General features: G+C 42.0%; 1 protein-coding gene across 3 annotated transcripts in view; it reads left to right on the forward strand.

Annotated features, from left to right (window-relative positions):
• Ikbkb (inhibitor of nuclear factor kappa B kinase subunit beta) overlaps positions 1 to 17834 on the forward strand; it is a 62617-nt gene that overhangs the window by 18296 nt on the left and 26487 nt on the right. For all 3 annotated transcript variants that reach the window (XM_042679469.1, XM_042679468.1, XM_042679470.1), the window contains 3 exons: positions 996 to 1065; positions 13781 to 13869; positions 15410 to 15499. In XM_042679469.1, coding sequence (XP_042535403.1) covers positions 996 to 1065; positions 13781 to 13869; positions 15410 to 15499 — 249 coding nt within the window. The remainder of the gene's footprint in view (positions 1 to 995; positions 1066 to 13780; positions 13870 to 15409; positions 15500 to 17834) is intronic.

Below are 17834 nucleotides of genomic sequence, written 5' to 3' on the forward strand. Positions count from 1 at the left end.
TTATATCCCTAGAGGGTGACAGAACTGTTGCCAGAGGTCTTACAAAATGTTAATCCCTTTATTCCCAAATGAGGTAGTCTTTCTTTAATTTTCTCAAATCACAGACAAGGCTGGCCAGCACATAAGTACATCAGAAGTGATTTAAAGAGTTAAGTCAACTGCATATAGCATATACTTATTCTCAGCTACTGGGTAGGCTGAGGCAAGAGTACTGCTTGAATCTAGGAGTTTGAGATTAGCCTTGACCACATAGTGAGATCTCATCTCAAAAAACAGAAGAAGAAAGAAAAAAAAGGAAAAACCTAAAAGTAGTTATGGATAATACATGTTAGTTAATGACCCTGGACCCCTTTCTCTATTGAGAAAGGCTGTCTAAGTTCCTTTATAAGTGGAGGGGCCAGGTGGGCAAAGGACTATGTGATTGGTCTTAGGTAGACTTGGCTTTCCTTTCTTTGTCCCTCATCTGTGTACTGTTGGATGTTGGAATCTCTTAGTCTCCATTTCTTCACATCTGAGATGGGTCCCAGAAGTACTTTCCTCAGCGGGAATAGTGGGATTCAATGAGATAGGTCAGGTGAAGCTGGACAGAGCTTGTTCCTGAATCCATTTAGGTGCCCATTAAACATTCACTGCAGTTTTCATGGTCCTGTGTGGCAAACCTATATCAGGGAAGTGATCAGAGAGTGGTTTTCTGTGAGTCCTTCCCCAATCTGCCGTGCCTCTGGGCTTAGACTCTGGCTTCCTCCTTCTGACCTGTAGTAGCAGGTGAGGCCTGACAGTTCCTCATCTGAGAGTGACTCACATATCTCTGCCAGGGCCAGCACTGAGGACGTGAGAGCCTCTGGGCGCTGCCTTACCTTCTACTTCCCCAGCTTCCCCCATGTGTGGCCTGCAAAAGCCCATGGCCAGTGTTAGCACTCATGACTATTGTAGAAGATGCTGGTGGGCTTGATTGGTGATCATCTACACACTGACTCTTTTCAACTTCTCTATAGTACCTAAACCAGTTTGAGAACTGCTGTGGCCTACGGGAAGGAGCCATCCTCACCCTGCTGAGTGACATTGGTAAGTCCTAGTTATGGAAGCCAGGTTGTGCCCTTCAGGGAGGGCATATGGCACACCTAGGAGTCCTTTGAGGGCACAGATGGAGCTATTTTTGTTCTCTGGTCTCTATAGAGTTTATGATAGGGGTGTGGAGGGGCCTAGTGGCGTGGGTAGGTCAACAAGGGGCTAGTCAGGCAGTCACTGAGCTGAAATAGATTTCCTTTCCTTCCTGACCAAGTCATGAAGTGTGATGTATGTGGAACAGATTTCCATTTCTCTTAAAAGGGTCCACTCCCTGCTTTCCTGGAACAGCCTGCAATGGAATAGGTTGTCATTTGAATGAGTTTCATCCCTTGGCTAGGAATGTTTCCACTCCCATGTTGACAGTTCTCTGCCAGCTTCAGGCGTAGGAAAACTTGCCCTTGTTTAATCCTTTGGTCCTGTTGTTGTCCTCGAATGAGAGTGTCCCTGGCACTCTCTAAGTTGACTTTGGGGAAGAGTCAGGTCAGTCTACAGAAATGCATGGTGTGTGCTGGCCCTGGGGCCTCCTCTGAGGAAGGAAAAGTAGGGCTCTGAGGGTCAGCCCTGACTCTGGCCTAGCAAAACACATGTCAAAAGTGTCACAGCAGGTTCCTCAGGACTTTCAGAAAAATAACAGTAGAAACCAAGGTTATTGGTAGCAAATGATCATTTAGGACTTAAGGGTTAGAGTTATCTAGAGTTTATCTTTGGATATTTGCCTCCAGATTTGGAGAATTTGACTCCATTTTTTATTTCTCCCCTATCTCAAGCTTTTGAAGCTGTATGTACTTCTGTTTGCTCAAGCTTTTTCTTTTTTTTTGAGATCATCAAACATACAGAGAGTTAAGAGACGTATCTTGAAATCATATACCTTTTTGTTAGATTCACTAGTCACACATTTGCACAGCTGTGTTCTCTGGCCCCTGGCTTACAAAGATGAGGCCTTTGGTCTTAAACATTTTGCCTTACCAGTGTATGGAGCTCTCTTCCTTACTCTACTTCTTTCCATAAAGAGGAGGCAAAAAGGAAGTGAATTGGAAAAGTTAAGCAAAGATTCAAGTAGTCTGACTACTGTGTGGAAGGGATCACATAAAAGGCAAGGTGACAATGTACCAGTCTCAACCTCTCTCTCTTTTTTTTTTTTTTTTCCGGTCGGTCATGGGGCTTGAACTCTGGGCCTGGGCACTGTCCCTCAGCTCTTCAGCTCAAGGCGAGCGCTCTACCACTTGAGCTACAGCGCCACTTCCGGTTTTCTAGTGGTTTATTGGAAATAGGAGTCTCATGGTCTTTCCTGCTGGAGCTGGCTTTGAACCTGGCTCCTCAGATCTCAGCCTCCTGAGTAGCTAGGATTATAGGCGTGAGCCACCAGCGCCCAGCCCAACCTCTCTTGAGTGGAGAGACGCCCTCAGCCCAATGCTTTTTCCATGGGTTGGCACACATGAATCACCTGGAAGTACCTTCTCTGTTTCCTGGAGGATCTAATCTAGAAGTTGACAGTTTGACTTGTTTTCTTACCACCTTGTCTCATGGCTTGTCTATTCACATTTTGCTTAATTACTTACATGTATCTCTTACCTCAGTGATCACATTAATATTTATTGTTTATTGAATTGGAGATTGAAGATAAGTTAGTAAATTGGAGAATAGTCTGGTCTTCTGGGAACAGCTTTTGTTCTCTTTGGTTAGAACTTCATTAAGTTATTTTTCTTTGATGTTACCTCAAATAGTTTTCTTCCACTCATTACTCCTTAGATTATGCATTTAGCAATTGTTAATAACAGATCCTTAGCTGGGTATAGCAGCTCATGCCTGAAATAGATACGCAGGAAGGAGAGATGAGAGGATTCCAGTTCAAGGCCAACTCAAATAAAATGTTAGGGAGACCCCAGTCTCAGCCAACAGATGGGTGTGGTGGTAATTTGAGTTGTGTAAGAGGCAGATAGAATTGCTGTCCAACCCAGTCAATACATACATTTGAGACCCTATTCCAAAAATAACTGAAGTAAAAATAAATTCTGAGGATACAGATCAACTAGTAGGGGGCTTACCGAGGAAATACAAGACCCCAAGTTCAACCAAACAAACAAACAATAAATAGACATGAAGTGAAATAAGAAGTAGGTTAATTCTAATGTAATAGTTTTTCAAAATATTTTCAATTTAGGGCTAGAGAAGAAAAACAGAAGATTAGTGGCCTAAAATACTTAATATCTGAGCTTGGAAGTTGGCTCAGTGGTAGAGCACTTGCCTTGCATGCCTGAGGTCCTGGGTTCAATTCCTCAGCACCATATAAGCAAAAAGAAAAAAGCCAGATGTTTAAATTTTTGGCTCAAGTACACATGATTGTCTACTACTTTATATGATTTTTTTTTTCTTGAGTGATCTTCAACAAATATTGATAATGCCTCTGCTGTTCACAGTGTCTTTTGGTTTACGTACATTTTGAATCCAGTTACTATTGACTTGTATGGCAATGTCTGTGCTACCTATTGAAGTGTGTGTGTGTGTGTGTGTGTGTGTGTGTGTGTGTGTGTGTGTTATACAAATCAGATGAAGACAGGTGAACTCTGAATTACTTATATATGGATATTAAGTTTTTTTGTTTTGTTTTTTGGGTCCGGTCGTGGGGCCTGAACTCTGGGCCTGGGCGCTGTCCCTCAGCTCTTCAGCTCAAGGCTAGCACTCTACCACTTAAGCCACAGCGCCACTTCTGGCTTTTTTCTTTTTGCTTATATGGTGCTGAGGAATTGAACCCAGGACCTCAGGCATGCAAGGCAAGTGCTCTTCCACTGAGCCAACTTCCAAGCCCAGATATTAAGTATTTTAGGCCACTAATCTTCTGTTTTTCTTCTCTAGCCCTAAATTGAAAATAGATTTTGAAAAACTATTACATTAGAATTAACCTACTTCTTATTTCACTTCATGTCTATTTATTGTTTGTTTGTTTGTTGTTGAGGATAGAACCCAGGGCCTCGTGCTAAGTGGAAGCTCTTTCACTGTGCTACATATGCAGCCCTCAATTAAATTTCTTAAAAATGAAGCTTTAGGGCTGGGAAGGTGGCTCAGTGGTAGAGCGCTTGCCTTGCATGCTTGAGGCCCTGGGTTCGATTCCTCAGCACCATATAAGCAAAAAAGAAAAAAGCTGGAAGTGGCGCTGTGACTCAAGTGGTAGAGTGCTAGCCTTGAGCTGAAGAGCTGAGGGACAGCGCCCAGGCCCAGAGTTCAGGCACCATGACCAGACCCCCCCCCCAAAAAAAAAAAAAAAAAATGAAGCTTTAGTCACAGCCTTTTCTCCAGAATATAGAATAGTAGTTCATCATATTTAAGTCATCGATGAATATTTATTAAATGAATAAAATAAGTTCTAAGATAAAATAGCACTGGTGACAGTGGCTTACAGCTGTAATAGTTACTCAGGAGGCTAAGACTTGAGGATTATGGTTCAAAGCCAGCCTGGGCAGAAAAGTCTGGGAGACCCTATTGCAAATCAGTCACCAAAATAATAGACTGGAGGCTTGGTTCAAGTGGTAGAAAGCTAGCTAGAACACTAGCCCTGTGAGAGTGTAGGGCCCTGAGAGTTCAAGCCCTGCTACTGACATACACACATATAAACAACAATAAAAGAAATTAAAGCTGAGTACCTTTGGCTCATACCTGTAATCCTAACTATTCAAGAAGCTAAAATTTGAGGATCACAACTTGGAGCCATCTGGGTCAGAAAAGTCCATGAGATTCTTATCTCCAATTAACTAGCACAAAGTCAAAAGTGGTAACCAATCTCAAGCTAAAGCTCAGTGACAACACTTAGGCCCTGAGTTCACTCTCCCCCCCCCCCCCCCATTAAAACAAGTTTTCACTTTCTCAAGGAAACAGATTTCCACATAACACTTAAAGCTCACAAACCAGCCCTTTCACTGATCAGCAGTGTGACCTGAGGCATTTCAGTGCGTCTGTTTTATTAACTGTAGAATGGAGGCATTATTCATCTCATTAGACTTTTCATGAAGATAAAAAGAAAATGGAGCTGGGCGCTGGTGGCTCATACTTGTAATCCTAGCTACTTAGGAGGCTGAGATCTGGTGATTGCAATTCAAAGCCAGCCCAGGCAGGAAAATCAGTGAGACTCCTATCCTCAATTAACCACCAGAAAACCAGAAGTGGCACTGTGGCTCAAAGTGGTAGACTACTAGCCATGTGCAAAAGAGCTCAGGAACAGTGCCCAAGTCTATGTTCAAGCCCCATGACAGACCAAAAGAGAGAGAGAGGGAGGGAGGAAAGGAGAGAGAGAGAGAGGGATGTATAGCTCCTAGCACAGTGCTCTTTTCCTGGTAGACTGTGCAGTTAGTAGTTGTTCTTGTTCATTTCCTTCCCCCTCTGGATTTGGGTTTTGCTGCCTTAGACAAATGCCAGTTCCTGATTTTGATTTTGATCTGAATTTGAAGCAAACCTGACAGCAAACCTGACAGGTCTCATGATATTCCCTGGAAGTGGCTGACCTCCCCAGACTCATCTCTCCCATTCCTGTCTCTGTCATCTTTTATATGCAGTCATATCCTCAGATGAGGTTGCTGATAAGCATTTATTCCCATTTTTGACTTGTATACCAGACCCATCATATTTATTTCATTTGTGAAAGTCTCATGACTGAGTCAGAGTTCAAAAGCTTTACTTGGAGCAACTTATCTAACATTACTCATATTTTTAAACATTTCCTGAACATATTTTGTTCCAGGTTGTTTGAAATCATCATTCCTATGCTCCTTTTGTTGGAATTGTCACTGCTGCTCCCTGTCTGGATGATAGTGGCTAAGCCAACACCCCAGGTCTAGAGGAGCTAGCTCCCTTGTCTTTATTCTGGATTAAACTTGTTTGCTTCTAGTCTCTTTTGTACCCCTAACCTCATAACACATCCACTTTGAGTAGCATCAAGAAAGCAGCACAGGTAGAATTTTTTTCCATGAACTGAGAAGATACAGCATTGTACACATGAGGAGGTTACACGTGAGGTGCTGAAGGGTACACATGTGCCTTCCAGGGAACCCTTGCCTCTGTGTCAGACAAATCTAACCTACCATGTATTGCCCCTACCTTGGAAAGAGATCTGAGGACAGATATAGAGGTAGCTGGGAAGATGTAGATTTCCACATAATGTCATGCTAAAATAGCTCACGGAAGTTCCATGTTTGTTCAAACAGTCTTGCTAATTAGCCTTTGGAAAATGTTGGAGTGTTTCCTTCTGCTGCTGGAGGAGTAAGATTCTAAGCAATCAGGACTGAGGGGCTGACGGCAGTCCTTCTGCCCCAAGGGGCTAAGGGTGGGGAAGAGCAGGTTCTTGACTAGGCTGAGGCTGTCTGATTGCCATGGCCTTACTGGATCTTAGACTGGAATTAGTCTTCCTTGATTCTCCAGGTGGCCAGTTTTCCATGGCAATTAATGATTAGCTTCCCATTTTCTATAACAAATACTTGAAATAATCAACTTTTGAAGAGCAAAGTTTTAATTTGGCTCACAGTTTTCAAGGGGGTCACTTAGCCCCCTTCCTTTTGGTACTGTGGTCAGGCAGCACATTATGGCAGGGAGCCTGTGGCAGTATACACCTAGTTGCTCACTTCATGATTAGGATTTAAAAGAATTGAAGAGGAAAGACCTAGAGCTACACTAACCCCTTCAAAGTGTGTATCCCAGGGAATGGAAGACTTCTCACTAGTCCCCACCTCTTGAAGGCTCTGCAGCCTCCCAGTAGTGCCACAGGCTGGAGGCCAAACCTTTAATATGTAAGTCTTTACAGGACATCCAGATCTAAACTTTTGTGCTGAATATATTGTACTGTGAGTTGGAGGAACTCCAGCCTGCATCTTTGTGCCTCATGCCTTCCTGTAGAAGCTGCCCTTCACAGACATCCAATAGTTCAACAAGAAGGCATAGGGAGGGTCTTAGCATGAACACAGGGTTGAAGACAGACTCAAGGAGTAGGAAAATTAGGCACTCTAGTATTTCCCTATTTGGGAATTTTCCTGCTTGTTCTATTGATACTTCAGTCTGATTCTACCTTTGATTGTAACAGAAGATGATTACTTGATTTTAGATCATTTGTGTGTTAGAAAGTGCAAATTGCCAAGTCAATAAAAAAACAACAACAACAAAAAAACCCAAAACAGACATTGTGACTCATGCCTGCTGTCTCAGTTACTCAGGAAGCAGAGATCAATCCAGGCAAAAAATTATTGAGACCCTCATTTTAACAGGTGGTGTAATGGTCTTCGTCTGTGGACCCTAGAACACCAGAGGCCTGATGCTTGCCTTGGGCAAAAACATGAAACTATATCTGAAAAGTAAATCCAAAAAGGAATGGGCCTATATATCTCAAGGGTAGAATGTTTCTGTTGAAAGCATAAGTCCCTGAGGCCTCTGAGTTCAAATCCCAGTATTGCCGTCCCCACCCCCTAACCAAAAAAGGAAAAAGAAAAAGAAAAGCTTCATAATAACAAAAGTGAAGGCAACTGATTTCAGTTCTGTCTTCTCCCCTTTTACCAGATTTATAACCTTGGACAGTTGTGAAACTTGATAGGCCTTTAAAATGATGGATTTGGGCCTCAAGGTACTTTTTCTCTAAGGTTCTTCCTACCTGAGTCATTCTATTTCACTACTTGGGTAGCTGATCTTCAGAATGGTTGCCTCATATTGTCATTGAGGTCCACTCAGCTGTTGCAGCCTGACTTCTGCCTCCCAGACCCTTATACTTCATCTTCTGCCACATCTCTGACCTGGAGCTCTGTTCTAGCATTCTCTTCCTTGTTTCACTCTTATTCATCTTTCTCTATACCTGGACCCATGGGCCTCTGCTTTCCAGGATTCTCTTTGCTAGGTTGTATCTTTGCTCACTATTATCTTTCCCTAAATACACTGTTTGTCCTAAAGTCCATGCTCATGCCTGCAAGATATTTTTCCTTATCCCACTTCCAAATTAAAGTCCTAGACTTCTTCCTTAAATTTGATTCCACTCCAGAATCCTTTCTTGTCACTGGTCCTATCTTTCTGCCAGTTACCAGACACAAATGTCAAATTTGAATCTTGTCTTTTAGAATCTTCTCATTACTGTTTCATATCCTGCTGTTAAAAAAGTTTCCACCCAGGCTGGGAGCCAGTGGCTCACACCTGTAATCCTAGCTCCTCAAGAGACTGAGATTTGAAGATCGCAGCTCAAAGCCAGTGAGGGCAGGTCCATGAGACTCTTATCTCCAATTAACACAAAAAGATGGAAGGGGAGTTGTGCTTCAAGTGGTAGAGAACTAGGTTTGAGCATAAAAGCTCAGGTGCAATGCCTCAGCTGAGTTAAAACCTCAGGACCAGCACTTCCCCCTCCCCCGCTAAAAAAGTTTCCACCAAACACTAGGAGGCTGAAGCTTGTTTCCCTGAATGTTAACAAAATTGAAGTTTTGAATAATTGAATCATTCCTTCATTTATCAGAAGCATCCTTTTATTATATTTTGAATGGCTTGCTTGAAAAGACAAGGCCAGCTTGAGCTTCATAGTGAGAGCAAATGAACAAAGTAAAACTCTCCAAAATTGTTCAGCTTTTTTGGCTTCCTTATCTACATTTTGTAACTCATCATCATGCACCATGGCTAGATAATGGCCAGTCCTCTCCACCTTGTAGTTCTGCACCTTTTAGTCAGCCTACCATGTCACTGCCTTTGATGCGTAGTCATAGAGTCTATAATAGCAAGAAACCTTGAGCTAGACTAAGTCTTTCTCCACATGTCTAGTTGGCCTTCTTGCCTGTTTCGCCTGGAAAGTCCAGTGACACAAACTGGCTAGCATGTAGTAGGCATGAAGTCAATTTTAATTGAGGACACAGACATCCTGTTGCTTTTTTATTCCATGGTAAATTGGACCACCCGTTTATTTTTGCCTTTTCATTTTCTTTTAAGCTCTGTCCAGAAGTCTTGGTCCATTTTGTTCCATTTCTTCTTGGTGGAATGTATTTCAAACAAGTGTACTGAAAGGAGCTAGCTCAATGAACGCCTGAGATGTGTAGAGTAGGTAAGTAGGGATTAATAGACACAATCCTTGCCACATTTTTTTGGATTTGAAACCTAGCTGCTTGCATCTGTTCCCTAACTTGTCATAGGTTTGTCATCTGAAAAATACACCAGCTGTGAAATTCCAGTTCCATAGTAAGACCACAGAGTTGTTATATATCTCCTAAACTGAGGTAGAACCAAAGTAGCAGTGGGTGCTGTTCCTGACAAGGATGTGGCTGTTATTTTCCCACAGCAGCTTCTACCTGTGGAATCTCTCTGGGCAGTATCCATCCTGAAACATGATGTGCATAGTCTAATGCTATGCTGGAGACAGCCCAGGATCACAGCAAGTTATCCAAGTGTCTGCCACTGAACTACACTCCAGTCTAATAGTTTACTCAGAGCAAGCACATTCACCAGCTCGTTTCTGTGATTGGTACATTAGAAATGAAATTTATGTGTCTTTAGTAGGACTTGCCTGTAGAAGTTCTGCTGTTTCAGTCATTGTAGAGTCAACTCAGTCCAAGAAACTATAACTCTGCCTGTCAGAATTCTTTAATTCCAGACTTTAGTTAGTGAGTTGACAGAAATATTTGAGAATTAATGGCCACCCCAAAGATAGGGACTAAAATTTGTTACATACTGATATTTACATATAAAAATAAACAGGTCTTTATAGACACCAGTGGATTTTGGTTATCAATTTGCCATTCAACCTCTCTAGAAGTCTGGTTACAGCTCTTAATCTGGCCTAGAGACTCAAGTGCTTCTCAGAATATGCTCCTCCTTACCAGAGCTTCTTGGATAACCTCCCCTGCACCTGCCATGTTATTTGCCCTAAGATACTGTACTGGTATCACATGTACTTGTTCAAATAACAGTGTGTCTCAACTTTTGTGTTCCACTCTGAAACACATGTGTTTACACGCTATATCCAAGTGTTGTTGAACAGTTTGTCAATAAAGCAAAATGCATCCTTTGTGAATCTATTGGTGAAGAAACACTTCAAAAATTATTCCATGGCCTTATTCCCTGCAAACCGGTAGTTGAAATTAATTAGCAATGCCATCTTGTGTGAAAGGTTATATGAGTGTAGTTTTAATTAGTTTTATTACTCTTTGCTCTGTTTTTTTTTCTTTTCTCTGTTTTTCTTTTGCTCTGTTCTGTTATAAAAATTGGTAAAACACTAATGATGATACATTGCTATGAAGCATCTGACTTTAGAAGTCAATACAGTTGAGGACAAGATAGAGTAGAATTCTTTGTATACATGAAAGCAGCAAGTCTTTGGCTTCTTTGAGGAGTAGTTAAACGTAATCCAATTATTGAGTGGTTTATGAAATAAAAGAAAGTAAGGAGCAAGTTTGAAATGTTGGAACTGTGCTGGTAAAAGCTGAGTTTAAAAAGTAAATAGATGGTGTCATTATCCAACAAAGAAATGTACTCTCTACCTGACTTGGGTAACTCTAATTCCTCTGTACATCCCTTTTGCAGTAACAATATTTTTAAATAAATAGAACTAGATAGTTTTGTAATATGACTTAATGTTCTGAGCTAGAACTCCTCTAGTAAAGTACAATTTTATTCTTAGTTCTCTGGGTTTGACTTTCACATGCATTTTTAGGAAATATCCATCTGAAAGTGTTCCAAAGCAAACCTGATCACTTAACTTCTGTGGCAGCTTTTCTTCTACCCCATTCAGTGTTTCTGCTGATGAGAGTAGACAGGACTGGCCACACAAACCTGCAGGACTCTTACCTCCCTGGTTGCCTTCCCTAGCTTCCAGTCTGGCCTGCCAAAAACAGGAAAAACATGCGCAAGGGGGGTTGAGGAGGAATTGTATATGTATGTTTTTGTGTGTTTTACCCATCTGTTCGCGGGTATGTGTATGTATGGGTGTGTATATATTTGTCAGGGAGGGGCAAAGGCAGCTTGTTATTAAACATTTCTTGGTGCTTTTGTTTCTTCCTGTGTTGTGTGTGTGTATGTGTATGTGTGTGTTGTTGTTCTTGTTCTTGTTTTTGATAGTATTGGGGTTTGAACTCAGAGTCTTTTCTTTTTAATAAAATACATGCTCAGAACTAGAACCATGGCTGAATTGATAGTGTGCTTGCCCAGTTGCATGAGTTCTGAGTTCAGTCTCTAGCATGGCAAAAAACCAAAAACCAAAAAATAGTCATACCATTTATTTGGCACTGTATCATTGAATCACCTACATCTTTCTGAGTCAGAAACTATAAACCTAAGTTATTATGAAGAATTGTCTATTATAATGTAGCTGTACTATAATTTGTCTAGCTGAGTTATCAACTGATTTACTTTACTCTGTTATATTAAGTATCCTTATATGTATCTTATAATGCTTTCAACTTTTTAGCATATTTCTAGAAGTCAAACCTTTGGGTTAAACATTTGTATACTTGAGCTGGAAAGGTGGCTCAGTGGTAGAGCGCTTGCCTTGCATGCCTGAGGCCCTGGGTTCGATTCCTCAGCACCACATAAGCAAAAAGAAAAAAGCTGGAAGTGGCGTTGTGGCTCAAGGGGTAGGGCACTAGCCTTGAGCTGAAGAGCTGAGGGACAGCACCCAGGCCCAGAGTTCAGGCCCCACAACCGGACCCCCCAGAAAAACAAAAACAAACCTTTGTATACTTTTTATAACTTAATAGATAATGTCATGTTACTTTCTCCAACTGCATCCCCATTTAGACACCTTCCAGCAAGGTAGAAGGGTTCCCTTTTTCATTTAAAGTTGTTACTAGTTGAAGAGGTTTAAAAAAAGAATTGCTACTTTCATTTGCAGTTTTTACTACTAGTGAGAATGAGCAGCTTTTCACTTAATTGTTTACCACTCATTTTCTTTTTTTATAAAATATCCCTAAACCTTTTCTGCTTATTTTTTTAAACTGGGTTATACTTTAAGGACCTGTAAAAGCTGTTTCTTTTTCTTTTTTCTTTTTTTTTTTTTTTGGTCCAGTCGTGGGGCCTGCACTCTGGGCCTGGGCACTGTCCCTCAGCTCTTCAGTTTAAGGCTAGTGTTCTACCACTTGAGCCACAGCGCCACTTCCGGCTTTTTTCTGTTTGCTTATGTGGTGCTGAGGAATCGAACCCAGGGCCTCATGCATGCAAGGCAAGCGCTCTACCACTGAGCCACCTTCCCAGCCCCTGTAAAAGCTGTTTCTGTATTAAATATATTTACATTTATTCGTTGGCATACGTGTAGTAGGTATTTTTCCTAGCCTCTTTGTCTTTTTGACATTTGTTTTATGGTATCTTCACCATTAACTTGCAAAGGATTGATTGATTGATTGATTGGTGATAGGGATGCTAGACAGGCATTTATGCTAAACAAGCACTCTACAACTGAGCCATATCCCAGTGCCCTGCTACTTTTCTTTATATGATATTGTTTTCCTCACTTAACTACTTTTTGTTTGTTTCATTAAACTTGTCATGTAGTAGAGTTTAGAATTATTGTTGCTAATGTAAGTGACAGTCTGCTAAAGTGACACAGGAAAGAACTACTGATCTGTATAAATATATATATATAATACATATATAAAATACATATATACATATATATATATGTATATATATATATGTATGTATGTATGTTTTGTTTCCAGCCAGCTTTCTAAATTCTTTACAGTTTTTAGTCTGCTAGTTCTCTAGGCATATAGTCAGTCATACCATCTCTAGATGATATATCTTTCCATTACTTAATCTATCATTCTCTTTAATAGTATACTTAGCTCATATTGAAGTTATTAAATCTGTCTTATTAATAAAAATTGTAGTTGAGTCTGAGCTACAGTTTGGGCCCTGTTGCTCTATGCTATGGCCTCCATGTGCAATCTCACATTTTTCTCCACAGAAGGAGCTATGGAGATTAAATGACCTCATTACCAGGATTATATAGGCTGACTTTATCCCCAAAATGAGACCATAGTAAAAAAAAAAAATGTGGAGCTGTACGGTTATTTACGCACAGAGTCTTCCAGAACTGGACATACAGTAACTAATATGCATACTGTCAGTGCTGAAGGTGTTCTGGCTTTGTCCTTCCTGTGCTTTTTCCTTGTATCTAACCTTAATGAGAAGTTAGATCTACCCAAAGATCCCTTCTCCCTTGCCCACTCTGGAACTTAAGACTTTTGAGCTTAGAGTTCTGAGAGGGTGTCTTAGATTATCATCATCACCTGTGATACTGGGGTGAGGCCTAACAATTTTTTATTTCCAAGTTCAAATACTGCTGTTTTAGGCAATGCAGTTTAAGAATTGCTGGCTTTGGAGACCTATGGGTCACTTAGTGTGGCCTCATGGATGCAAAGCTGAGGGGGAGAGAGAGAGAGAGAGAGAGAGAGAGAATGTTTCTGGGGATCAACCTAGGTCCTTGTTGATACTAAATAAATGCTCTACCACCAGGCCACACCCCAGTCCCCTTGAATGTTTTTCATGAATTAGCCAGAATCTTGAGGTAGTTTAAACTTCTGCTTACTTTATCAGGTCACTGTCATTCCTCCTGAGGAGCAGTTGCTCCAGACCCCTTCCTTGCACTATGAATTCATGCACTAAAGGTCACAGAGCACTTTTCAGAGGTTCACTCTATTTAACTTTTACAAGTGGGAGGTTCTGAAATGAGAAGCATTTTCTAGGTTTAATAAAAAATTGACCACACTTTGCACTTCTTCAGCCTCTGCACTTAGATACCTTCATGAAAACAGAATCATCCATCGGGATCTAAAGCCAGAAAACATTGTTCTACAGCAAGGAGAACAAAGAGTGAGTGACTTCCTGGGGCTCAGGAGTCTTGGGGTTGCCTCTAGTAGACCACACCTTTGTAGCTTTACATTCTTTGAGACATTCTGTGATTCCCTAGGAAGGCATTTTGATTTGAAACAATTCAGCAAGTCTCACTGGTAGATTGGGGCAAGCTTGAAATGGATCACATTGGATCAAGTCCAGTTGGAGGACTTTTTTTTTTTTGGCGGGGGGGGGGGGGGGGTGTCCGGACGTGGGGCCTGAACTCTGGGCCTGGGCGCTGTCCCTCAGCTCATCAGCTCAAGGCTAGCGCTCTACCACTTGAGCCACAGTGCCACTTCCGGCTTTTTTCTTTTTGCTTATGTGGTGCTGAGGAATTGAACCCAGGGCCTCATGCATGCAAGGCAAGCGCTCTACCACTGAGCCACCTTCCCAGCCCCAGTTGGAGGACTTTGATAAGAAAATAATATTTATTTTGATCTACCTCCACCTTCTGCCTTTTAGTCTAGTACATTTTGAAATAGACTTTGCTTCTCAGTTATTTTAAAAGCCTCAATTTTTTATGTTAAAGTAGAAACTGTAAGCTGGTTGTAGGTGTGGTTGAGATAAGACACTTAGAGCTAGCAATTGCCCACTTCTGCCTGATTCAATTTGCAGTTCTCCAAGAGCTCTCATAACTCCTCATTGTCCCGTTGCTTAGATGTAGTGGTAACCTCTCTATGAATGCCAGGGTCTTTTCCCACTCTTGTTTGTTCAGCTGGGTGTGATGAGCAAGCTCAGGTGAGTGGAATGTAGTAACTCAGCTTCTAGATCACTAATCTCTTCTGATTAAGCTTCTGTCAGCATCCTAGGTCCAACCTGTGACTGGCAGTGCCCACGTTTGTTCTTGATTGTGGTTTTCAGATTATAACTGAAGGTATTTTCTTTTTCTTTTTCTTCTTTTTTTTTTTTTTGTTGGTCATGGGGCTTGAACTCTGGGCCTGAGTGCTGTCTCTGCACTCTTCAGCTCAAGGCGAGTACTCTACCTCTTGAGCCACAGTGCCACTTCCAGTTTTCTAGTGGTTTATTGGAGATAAGAGTCTCACAGACTTTCCTGCCTGGGCTGGCTTTGAACCATGATCCTCAGATCTCAGCCTCCTTAGTAGCCAGGATTACAGGGGTGAGTTATTGGTGCCCGGCCAACTGAAAGTATTTTCTGAGCAGGCTTTGGCCTAGTCTTTCACATTATGAAGTCCAGATTGAGGGCCAGTGTCTGGCCTGTTAATTTTAGCCTACCTGCTGTTTTGTCGCAGGTGAAGGGAGGAGAACACTCTCTCTCTCTCTTTCTCTCTCTCTCTCTCTCTCTCTCTCCCTCCCTCCCTCTCCCTCTCCCTCTCTCTCCCTCCCTTCTTTCCTCCCTCCGTCCCTCCCTCCTTGTTTTAAATCCCCATATTAATGGCATTGTTCTGTGTAGGTGATGCCTCTTAGGCATTCAAATCCAATACCCTTTGTTGAAGGATAACATTGATTATTTTTGTGTTCTTATAACTCTTGGATTTCTCCTCCCCCCACTTTTTTCCAGTTAATACACAAAATTATTGACCTAGGATATGCCAAGGAACTGGATCAAGGCAGTCTTTGTACATCCTTTGTGGGAACCCTACAGTACTTGGTAAGAAAGGAGGGTTGTGCATTTGCTTCTTAGTTTCTGACAGCTGTGTTTGTGGGGCTTTTTTTCTGTCCCTGCCTGCCTACAATCTCGGCCTTTCCGGCTTGGTGGGTATTTCCTAGATGTACTGCTTTTATTCCATGAGCTTGGAATCATAATCCACTCAAGTCAGCATTTTCAGACAACAGATGCCATCTGGAAGTCATAGTATTTTCTCTAATGTCAGAAGGGCTGTGCCTATGTAGCTTTCACAGATCCAAATGCTCTTTGTGCAGCAGGAGTTTTCTGGAAAGGAAGGATTTTTAACTATACTGAAGCTATTGTGTACGGGCTGCAGTTTCTTTTTTTTTTTTTTTGGTTGACTTTGGGTCTTGAGCTCTGGGCCTGGGCGCTGTCCCTTAGCTCTTCAGCTCAAGGCTAGTGCTTGAGCCACAGCTCCACTTCTGGTTTTCTGGTAGTTTAATGGAGATAAGAGTGTCACGGAGTTTCCTGCACAGGCTGGCTTTGAACTGCGATCCTTAGACTCAGCCTCCTGAGTAGCTAGGATTACAGGCATGAGCTACCAACTCCCGGCTTGATAGGCTGCAGTTTCTATAAAGGTCTCAAGGAGCTAGTGAAGAGGAGGCAGAGCTCAGCCCTTCCCTCTTCTGGACATGATATGGTCTGAATATTGGAGTTCTGGTTGAGTCACTCATTCAGGAATATTGATCCAGTGTTGTCTCTGCCATGCAGTGTTGTCTCTGTACTTGGAGTTGGTAGTATATTGGGAAAGATAAGCCTTTCCATGCTCATCAGGAGCTTAGAGCCTTAAGAAAGCAGGCATTACATGCTACACAGATAACTCCAAAGAGACTGCTCTGTTGAGGGCTACAGAGGGGCAGTGCAAGCAAGCAATAGATGTATATGAGGAGGGCCTAGCTGCACCAGGGATCTAGAGGATGAGTGTATGGAAGGGCTGACTAAGGTGAGAGGAGGAGAGGTAGGAGAGAGAGAGAAGAGATTCTGGCAAAGGAATAGTACTTTAGGAGGCTAAAGGGTATGGTTGGTGTCTCCAGAAGAAGGAAGAGAGAAATTGAAAGTGAGGAGGGAAGGAAGGAAAGACCTTTAGACATTTAAAAAGTTGTAGACTGTAGCCAGTTGCTGGTGGCTTACACCTGCTAATTCTAGTTCCTCAGGAAGCTGAAGTCTGAGTATGAAGGTTCAGAGAAGTCCATGAGACTTATCTCCGATTAAACACCAAAAAGCTGGAAGTAGAGGTGTGACTCAGTGGTAAAGTGCCAATCTTGAGTGAAAAAGCTAAGCAAAAGCATGAGGCCCTGAGTTCAAGCCCCAGCACTGGTACATACAAAACGATTGTAGACTGTGCTAAAAGCTTCTTGAGTAAAGGAGTTACATTGATCAAGATTCACTCTACTCATAAACTATCATGTTGAATTGTAACTCTTCTGTACAACTACTTAAAGACCATAAAATTCAATTTTAAAAACACCTAAGTGACACTGAAAGGCTTCACATTGCAGGAGTAGGCTTTGGAAAGACCACTCTTGGGATGACACAGAGACTGAATTGTAAACAGAAGTGATTAGTGGGCAAGTGGAAAGGAGGCTTTTGCAATAGGCCCATTCAGAGCTGGTAGTAGCAAAGGAAATAGAGCATGGTTAGGTTCAGGAAATGCTTGGCAAGATGTTGTTCTTACCTTCTAGTAAGAGCAACCAGTAAAGTTATGGTTGAATAATGGGGCCTGCCATTTCGCAAACAAAACAAAGGAGCCGGGTGTTGGTGTTTCACTCCTGTAATCCTAGCTACTCAAGAGGCTGAGGATCATGGTTCAAAGCCAGCCTGGGCAGGAAAAGTTAAGTGACTCTTAGCTCCAGTTAATCACAAAAAGCTGGAAGTGAAGCTATGGCTCAAGTGATAGAGTGCTAGCCTTTGCAAAAGAGCTAAGGGACTGCACCCAGTACCCAAGTTCAAGCCCTAATACTGTATTAGCACAAAAAAACAAAAAAATCCTTGCTAAGGTTAGTGTCTTACCTGTTGCTTAAGTGAGAATGAAGTTATGTGATATTTTTTGTTCTGTTTTGTTTTGTTCTTTTTGTCTATCGTGGGGCCTGAACTCTGGGCCTGGGGCCTGTCTCTCAGCTCTTCAGCTCAAGGCTAGCGCTCTACCACTTGAGCCACAGTGCCACTTCTGGCTTTTTCTGCTTATGTGCTGCTAAGAAATCAAACCCAGGGCCTCATGCGTGCAAGGCAAGCACTCTGCCACTGAGCCACCTTCCAAGCCTTATGTGATGTATTTTTATGTGCATTTCTATTTCCTGCCTGTCCTACCAACTAGAGT

Source organism: Dipodomys spectabilis, unplaced genomic scaffold (assembly GCF_019054845.1).
Source record: "Dipodomys spectabilis isolate Male_0828 unplaced genomic scaffold, ASM1905484v1 ptg000052l, whole genome shotgun sequence".
In the NCBI taxonomy this organism is placed as follows: Eukaryota; Metazoa; Chordata; class Mammalia; order Rodentia; family Heteromyidae; genus Dipodomys; species Dipodomys spectabilis.